This window comes from Melitaea cinxia, chromosome 3, assembly GCF_905220565.1.
Source record: "Melitaea cinxia chromosome 3, ilMelCinx1.1, whole genome shotgun sequence".
Classification (NCBI taxonomy): Eukaryota; Metazoa; Arthropoda; class Insecta; order Lepidoptera; family Nymphalidae; genus Melitaea; species Melitaea cinxia.
The window spans coordinates 14,809,015-14,818,742 of NC_059396.1; the positions used below are offsets into that span (position 1 = coordinate 14,809,015).

Genomic DNA, 9,728 nt, shown 5'->3' on the forward strand with positions numbered 1-9,728 from the left:
TAATCTGCGTTCGAAATGATTCCATAACGTTGCAAGACTCATGACAAAATAAAATTGAATTTGTTTTAATGCTGTAAGTTATAGAGTTTAATTTAAAATTGTAAATACACCATATAAATAATTCATAGTACGTTTTATGTATAGTTAATTTACTCACGAGTAGTTTTCAAACATTTCGTTTGAATAAATTATTCAGACCTAATAGCTAACCGCTTAAATATAAAAGAGCCCCTATTTTATTAACAACTCTATGTAGAGGTAATATTAACTGCATTGCAGACGTGCACAACATGCAGATGCTCTTTGAGAACAACATAAAACATAGCCTTTTCCATTAAAAAGTTTGCTGAAAGGATTAGGGAGTATAGAAATGGAATAAAGGAAATAAAATAAATTCTTTTATAACTTTATTTAAATGGTAGAAAAAATTATGAACTTGATTATGTTCTTTCTCTTTTAACGTAAAGTAGTTTCATTCTCATACTAGCCGCTCCGCGTTGATTTTACCTCGAGAATGTTTTTGTTAAGGTTAAATTAATCGCAAAATGAGTTTTAAGTATGTATACATTTCTTGAAAAGCATGCGTGTGATCGATCGTTAATCAATCTCCAATTATTATTTTTTAAGATCGGTTTTATGTATAGAGCAAACCACAATACAGTTTAATTTCAAATATCAAAACATTTATTGCAGACTAACGCTATTTCTATACCTTTTACCATGGTCTTCATCGTACCGATTTTTACCAGAACGCGAAATACAGGCGTATGCGTATTTAAGCTATAATGCTAACCCAGTCGCAAACATAAAGGAAATACCTCATCATGTCTTAATTGTTTATGATTCAAAATTCTGTTCCGGAAGTCTCATCGGAAGTAAGACAGTAGTGACCGCGGCCAGTTGTTTTTTAAAAAGAAAAGGCCAACAAATCGTCGTGAAAGTGGGTGCAAATACTATGACTGGAAATGGGTAAGTGTGTTTTAGTTTTAAAGTTTATTCTTAATAAAATTAATTTTATAATCTAAGAAGCCAATCAAATTTAACTACTAATTTAATCAAAACTCATCTCAAACTTAGCAATGAAGGAAAATAGTATTGGAAAACTGGCATGCTTAAGGACTAAAATAAAAGCTTGTTCTCGCACATATGGCAGTTCGTTGGACTAGTTTGACTGGTTAATAGATCTTATATATAGGATAGATAGATATTTGTATTATATGGAAATAGATATAGATGTTATTGTATATTATGTATTATTACACTTCCAATCTAAAAATATTTATGGTATATGAATATTACTATATTTATATGTTGAAATCATGTCCGAGCCCAGTTCGCTTATCAATTCATAGCTGACTGTATAATATTGTCAATATCATTGATGCTACGTATCAAACGTATCTGAAATATTTTTGAATTTATACAATAAGCCAATTCTATCGCAATATGGATGCAAAATGCATTCCAATGCGCTTGCGAAATATAGCAAACTGAGATTTAGTTTGTACAAATTTTTGCATTAATAAACTACATGTTTTAAATATAGTGTATATTATATACGTACAAATACTAACAATATAGTACAACATAGTATAATATATATGAGCTAAGATGATTTTTTATCATTAATAACTTTCGAATAAAATGCATTACTTTTTATTAATTATTTAATTATTGCACTTCGTATCAAAAGTTTATTCAAAAAAAAAATTTAAAATAAAAATTATTGGCATTCATTTAAAAACGTAACTTAAAAGAATTTTTCTTTAATGGATTGTTTTTGTAGGCAAGTAATCACTGTCATAGAGCTTAAAATCCACGAGTACTTTAAACATTTAAGCAATTCAGATAACGATATAGCGCTACTGATGCTTAAGGTAAAGCAAAATAAACCACGAATCTGATTAAATATATGTATATTTATATATTTTACTGAAAGAACTTAGTAAATAAGTTAAATCTTTACTGCGTTTTTATTTACAGAGTCATGTGGTTTTTGGGTCAAACGTTATTAAAACAGTTAATGTAGAGTCAGATGTTGCTCTACGTGTCGGCGCTCAAGTAATAGTCTCGGGCTGGGGTAGTACAGTAAGAGCGTTCTTTATTTAACTATTATGACGACCGTATGTCTTTATTTATAAAAATAACACGAATATCTTTATTGCTTTCTCATTAAGTGACATGTTACCGACTTAAAGAAGCAATAAAAAACTGAAAACGTTAACTCAAACATAGAAATATTTTTTCATTTGCAGGTTCTGTAGGATTAAAAAAACAAATGATTTTATGTGTAAATAAGAAAACTTTCTTAAATAAAATAAGAAAAGTTAATAATAAAAAAAATAAGAGAACTTTTTGCTTGGTTGGTTATTTCTTTTTTAACTAATAATGAAATGTTTTCTGTTTGATGTTTTCTATCGCCTCCGATACCCCAGCATTGTGGTACATAGTAAAAAATACTGACCTAAATTCGTCCATTTAATTAATCACTAAGCCATTTAAAAAAAATGGCCTCTTCTCATATTCATCCAGTTTTTTTTAGTATATATTTGATAGGTACTGCAAGTATTAAAACTCTACTTTCTACTATAAAGTAGCGCCATCTACAATAAATACGTGTATTTATATCTGCCGTGGAATAATTCTTGTTTCATTTCATTATTGTGTCGTGTTACATTTGCACTAGTTCCTGAAAACATTTCGAGATGGCGTTTTAATAAAAATTTTATGAAGTCAAACAAAAACTTTTAGTTATTTACGATCTCTAGTATATTTTTCATCCAATTTTAGTATTTTATAATTAAATTAAAAATAATTAACTTATTTTATTAAAATTTCAGGACTTGCCAATAAAATATTTGAACCTACTTTTACGTTCTGAAATGTTAGTAATAAACAGAAGATTATGCAAAAAACATTATGGCAAATTAATTACCCCATCGAATTTCTGTGTTAAGTATAATTTAGTAAGTGTGATTAACAAAAACTATTACTGTTGATCTTTTACCGATATCAAAAAAGGAGGAAGCTCTCCATTTGACTGTAATTTCTAAGTTTCCTCATAATTTTTTGCTGGTTGTACCAATTTTAATAAAAAAATTTTTATCTGTTATCTTAATACAACGTAATCTGACGAGTACTTGTTAAATTATCCCGAATAATTCATACTGAATCAACTATTTTTTCGTTACTTACGTTGTACTGATCAATGTAAATCGAATTCGGTTTTTTCATTTGCAAGCTTATCACGTTCTACACTTTCTGACGGAAAAACATGAAAAAATTTCCATGAAGAAAACTATAGCGATTTAAAAAAATAGCTAAAAGCGCATCTCCTCTCAAGAATTACTATCATCTTCGAATCGGTCGAGCAATTTTATTTTTATTTTTCATGCTTACATTTCTTTTTGATAATGGCATAAATTTTCGTGTTGTCAACAACCTGTCTGCTTTTTTATACTATGAAACTGGTTCTAAGCTTTTGTCATAGTAAAATACTGTTCGAATAATTTTTTTCAGGAGCATCGTTTGAGCGATAACGGCGGAGGTGCAATTTTCGAAGATATGTTAGTCGGAATTCTATCGTCTGGAACCAGCAAGCAGAGCTATAAATATGCTATACTTACAAACGTTTCTTATTTTCACAGGCAAGTAATGTATTGACTTAATATCGCTTATTTAGTAAACAATGTAATTTATTTTGAAAAATTATCCCATTAAAATCATAATGATTATACTATAGTAGGAAATCCAAACTAGAGACGAACTTCATACGTCTGATTAATTTATACTTAGTTATTTTAAAGATATTTAAAATAAAAATAAATATATTTTAAAGATATTTAAAATAAAAATAAATATATTTTAAAGATATTTAAAATAAATATAAAAGAATAAATAATTTATTAGAAAAATAATTCAATTTTATTTTCGTTTTAAAATGCACATACGAGTTTAAAGAATTTAACTAGCAATACCGTGTGAATAATTCGTTCTAAATTATTTTATTAATAATTAATTTATAAAAACAAAAGCAATAAAAAAATTAGTTATGGATGCCGGTGGAGCAAGCAATTAGCTATAAAATGATAATTAAAAATAAAATAAAATATATATTGTATTTATAATTTATGTGAAGTAACTGTGAGGTTTTACCTACAAAGGATGGCAAACGTCTTAAACTTAGCGTATTAATATACGACAGTACGAAACTTATATAAAATACAAGCTTTGTGTATTATTTTGCACTTAAAACATATGCAGTATATTTATTTAAGTATAATAAAATGGCATTAACGTTTCGTAACGTCAGTATAACCTGCAGTTAGAAAAATTAGGCTATGAATAATTGAATGTTGAAATATTTATGTTAATTTTTTTTACCTTTGCAATAATTATTTATAAGACAAGTCTCTAAAGGTATATTTGTTAATTCCTATGTTTTATTGTCCAATAATTACTAGCTTTTAGATTAGTAGATTAATTTTTTTTTAAATATTGAAACAAGACAACTAAACTAAAGTAAAATAATTTATTTATTTATATTTATTAAAACTTTATTGATTATACATTAGATGCAAAAGCAAATAACTATGCACAGGCGCCCTTATCGCTTATAGCGATCTCTTCCAGGCTACCTTTAATGACTGAGGTGCACTTTTTAAGTATTGTAAGAATTATTAACCGTAGCATAAGTTGTAGTTTCTTTCAATTCGTATTTCCTTATAACAACCATAACTCTCCCTTGCATTTAGTTTTTGGCGTTCACGGGAAAACTGATGGGGGGTCTATATCACGTGAGACATTGATCGTTCTAAATTACGTTAGAATTCCATTTTCCGAATGACTGACATATTTACGAGAGAGATAACATTTCTACGTGAACGGTTTTGTCGTTACCTGTAATTTTCCACGTCAAATAGCAAAAAATAGTATAGGTATCTCATGCTCTGACACGATGGATAGTCAGTGCCCCACTAACCTACAAATACTTAGGTGCCTCAACGCCTACAAAAGTCTTAAAACGATTTTTTTTTTTTGATATTTATAATGGCAGCTTTTAGGTTTTGAATATTAACAGAAGTGAATTAGAGCTTAAATTTCATCAGCTGGTATCTTTCTTGCTTAATCTTAACATGAAGGTGCATCATACTATGCAGTGATCGCTACCGATTTTTGATTTTTGTACTTAAAAAAGCCAGCGGCTTCTTGAAAATCTAGTTCATTATATAGGAAATACTATTACATTCTTGTCCTAGTGCTTCTAGCTAAATTACTCTTAAAACGTCTTCAATCGCTTAGACGTGCAGTATAATATATTATTACTGAATAGTAGATTTTACTAGCCCACAGACCACGCGAAAGCCTACGTGCTCTTCTAAACGACCCAAAAGGGAGCGCATCTTTCTTAATTGTGAATATATCTTTTAAATATTCTGTTTCAAAAAAATATATTACTACATACTCTCCGCCAATATGCAACAAACAATATTTTTTTTAATTGTTTTTATTTCCTTTTCTTCTAGCAATTTCGAAATGAAATTGACACAATTATGTGATGTGACTTTGTGACTTGCTGTACTTTAGACACGCACATACTATCCGGACTTAAAGCCCACATTGAGTCACGCCCAAAGGTCATTTTAACTATATGAGATGGATATACTGTGAGAGTTAACATAGTAAAAGTTTATATAGGAAAAAATGTGTAATTTTTAGATAGTATGAGATAAAAATGGATTAATTGAAATTCGTGTTTACACTATTAATTTCGAATACAAAAATTATTTGAATAATTCGAAAAAATAATTCAGATACGATAAAATTCAAATAAAAAATAAATAAATAACAACCATATTTTCATAACAATACACAATCTTGAATGACTTTTTCCACAACAAAATTATTATTTTCATTTTAACATTTCTTAAATTAATCATTTTAACCATAACTAACGATGGCTGAGTGATTATCGTGAAATAATTTGAAAATCTTTGTTATTTTAAAGTACAGTCGTCATACTTCTTCAGTGTGAATGTCTGGTTATCATACCTGTAAACGTAAGGTAAAAATCGCCCAACTACACCAAGTGTGATTGCTTTTGGACCTAGAAAAGATTGCAACGTAGACTTCAAACTACTTATTCCTTTAAATATTTATTAATTTTATTATTTTTTACAGGTGGATCACGCTAAACACTAACCGATTTCTGACAAAATATTGTCGCTATAAAAATGATACACCAACCGAAGAATCTTCAGAGTATAAAGATTAATAATGTAAATGGCAAAAAAAAATATATTTTTAATAATACTTATTAATTATTATTATCGTCATGTAAATACAGCAATATCAGCAGTATAATAATATTGTTGAAAAAAATAATAATATTAATTACAATTTTTCTACTTTTAATCATTTTAAAATAAAATCCACAATAAGCTTGTTAATTTTACTTTTATACTTCATATACAAATTAATTATTATTACGCAAATCACAAATGTTTATGATACAAGTTTATTGGCTGGAATTAATTACAATATGTTTTCATAAACTCTGTAACAGTTCTTTCGATCCATTTCCGGTGGAAACTCACACTTATATAAACACTAGGCTTGTCTTTCTTGGCACATCCTTCCCCATGGGATACAATTCCGATGACAGTTCTGAAAATACACATTTCGATATTAAATGCCTCAAACTCGACGGCACTCAGTAGGACGAGAATGTGTTGGGGATCAGATAGACGGATTATTCGGTTTGGTTCTAAATAAAAACAAATATGGTAAACAAGTAAAGTACAAGTTAAACAGTAAAGTACTCGTCACTTTATTTATTTTTTTATTCATTTTATACGTGCTGTTTATTTAGTATTGTGTTTCCCTCGACAACGTGATTCAAATCTTACTGGGGTCGTTGGATTTGACCTGTTTATTTATCTATTAGAGCGAGTTGGGTACTGGTAAGAAACTACAAATATTTCGTTATAAATAGTAACTGAACTAATACTAAATTATTACATTGCTACATACACTTTTTTTATTATTATTTTATCATTATAATACAACATAGCTTTCTTAAAAGTGTTATTTTTACTGTTCATTACGAACTATATATTATTCACAAGACGACATTGAATAACTATTACTTTTAGGGTTTCGCATCGATCATTATTCTGTTGACCATATGCTATTATAATTAAAAAAGAATTAATGGAGGTCTAATACAAAAACAAGTTTTTTTGGAGGTTTTATCTCCATAAAAAAAATTCAACTTGGCCTCAAAAAACATGTTGTTTAGTTCAATATTTTACAAGTTCTAAAATCATTCATATCCATTATTGAGAGCGAGTACTTAGCCGGATTTTCCACAAAAATATAATACTCTTATAAATTTAAATGTGTCCCAAGATCAATACACTACCTGTTCCAAACAATGCCACCTCCCGAGTCTCCCTTACAAGTGTCTCGCCTCCCATCGCCATACAAACAGAACATATCGTCAGTAAGTTTAAGTTTATGTAGCTTTCCGCATTCTCGTCTGGCAACGTATCGCAAGGTCGTTCGCAACAGACCTAGCTCTGATATTTGTCCTCCATACTAAAATATGAAATAAAATTTACTGTGTGTTTTTTAAAACTAGCTTTTGTTATTTAAATGTCTGAAATTTGAAAATAGATGTCATCCGTGTGTTCGTAAAATATAAATAATATAAATACAATTTTAAATAAAACTTAAAAAAATTTCAGATATAATCTTAAATTTATTTTAAAAATAAAACTGTAACCAGTCTTTTCGAGAATTCTTTTTTATTTAATTGCATCAATTACACCTCTTATAGGTATATCACAAATTCAATCGAGGAAATTGTTTTATCTGCTGTGTGGTTACGGCATTAAGAATATAGCCACCCCCTCTCTTCCCGTGGGTGTCGTAAGAGGTGACTAAGAGATAATACAGTTCCACCACCTTGGAACTTAAAAAGCCGACCGATGACGGAATAACCATCCAACTGCTGGCTTTGAAATACACAGGCCGAAGACGGGCAGCAACGTCTTCGGTGCGACAAAGCCAGCCCTGCGATCACCAACTCGCCTGCCCCGTGTTAACTATGGGCAAAACACGTGAGTTCACGCCATTTTTGGCTCGAACTTGATGAGGCCTATGTCCAGCAATGGACTGCGATAGGCTGAAGTGTGTAAAATAATTCTACCTAATCGTATTACTGAAACTAGTAATTGGTTAATTTATATCGCTTACTTTTGTCATTCCCCAACCAATAGCAACGATATCGTTATTAGTTTTTTTCATCCAATCGTCGTTACTAGCCAGCAAAGCCTTCTTTTTTCTTGCCCCGAAGTTAATCGGCTCCTTTACAAAAATGAGAGCAATATCCGCGTAGAATGGAATAAATTTGTTATAATCCTCGTGAATAGCAAAACTGTGTACTTCGTGTAATTCTGCATTTTCCTCGTTAATATATCTAGTACCTAAAATTAAATTAAAAGGTCGGGGACAAAGTATTTTTGTATTTTTTAGTAAAAAGTCACAATATAATATTTTTGGTTGTATTGTTGATAACTGGTTGGTTTTCATAACATGAATCGGGTGACATTGGAAATAAAAAAGTAAAAAACAGTTTCCCTCCACTTGTCATTTGTTTTTTTTTTGTTTTTTTTTTTTGTCTGTCAAAATGGGTGAATCCAACGAAGAACTCTAGTATTTTAAAGTTTTACTTCAAATAAGGGAAAAATGGGCCTCAAGCCGCGAAACAAAGTAATGTTTATGAACCATTTGATACATGCAATGTCAGTAAGAGTAGCACAATATTGGTTTAAGCGTTATTTATCAGTCAGGAAATTTTAATGTCAAAAATTTTTTTCGCTTTTCGGTTGCACAGTTACGGATAAACGTTTTTGAAAAAGTGAAGCTACATTGACATTTGAGTATTTACAATATAGCTGAAGATCTGAGAATTGAACAATAAACAGTTTTTACCTATTTGAAAAACGCTACCAGGCTATACTCAAACTCAAAAAAACTCGATATATGGATGCTACATGAACTCCCTTAAAAGAAACCTAATAGACCGTGGACTCATTTGGGATTCTCTCTCGTAATGATAAAACCCTTTTTTGATTATATTAATCACTGATGACAAAAAGTGGATCACCTATGATAAGAATATACGAAAGAGATCGTGGTTAAAAGTAGATCAAGCTGCGCAGACTATCGCGAAACCGGGATTGAAACGCAATATAGCGATTTGAGTGTATGGTGGAATTGGAAGGGTAACATTCATTATAGGCTTTTGCCGCAAGGCAAAACCATCAATTCGGATTTCTACTATCAACGGCTGATGAAACTTAAGCAAGAATTGAGAATAAGCTGCTATAATTGATGAATTGTCATTTGCCACTCAACAAAAATTGAGAGAATTTGACTGGGAAGTCTTAATGCATCCAACATATACCCATTATCTTGCACTCTGAGATTTTCGTCTGTTTCTGATTCTTCAGAATTTTCAGGTAGTGTAAAGTTGATATCAATAGAAGTCACTCAACAAGAAGAGAGTAACAGAAAACAGGGCCACTACAATCTGCGCCAACGAGCTAGTCACTAATGTAAATAAATTTTGTGAACCCTTGAATTTCTGTATAAAATACGAAGAAACTGTTTTCCCGGCCTAATACATAATCAAACAACACACTGTACGGTCTTACAAAATT

General features: G+C 30.0%; 2 protein-coding genes across 2 annotated transcripts; one reads left to right on the forward strand and one right to left on the reverse strand.

Moving 5' to 3' along the window:
- The first annotated feature begins 545 nt into the window (after nt 1-545).
- On the forward strand, nt 546-6,312 carry LOC123667873 (hypodermin-B-like). The gene is made up of 7 exons (XM_045601710.1): nt 546-556; nt 781-969; nt 1,787-1,877; nt 1,984-2,088; nt 2,841-2,966; nt 3,520-3,647; nt 6,181-6,312. The coding sequence occupies exons 1-7, from the start codon at nt 546-548 to the stop codon at nt 6,272-6,274; spliced, it is 744 nt and encodes a 247-aa protein (XP_045457666.1). The 3' UTR covers nt 6,275-6,312.
- Nucleotides 6,313-6,444: 132 nt separating this feature from the next.
- Nucleotides 6,445-9,476, reverse strand: LOC123667884 (coagulation factor X-like). The gene is made up of 4 exons (XM_045601721.1): nt 9,473-9,476; nt 8,260-8,489; nt 7,424-7,599; nt 6,445-6,666 (listed from the first exon to the last, which is right to left on the reverse strand). Exons 1-4 carry the CDS (start codon nt 9,474-9,476, stop codon nt 6,531-6,533), a joined length of 546 nt encoding a protein of 181 aa, XP_045457677.1. The 3' UTR covers nt 6,445-6,530.
- Nucleotides 9,477-9,728: the final 252 nt, after the last annotated feature.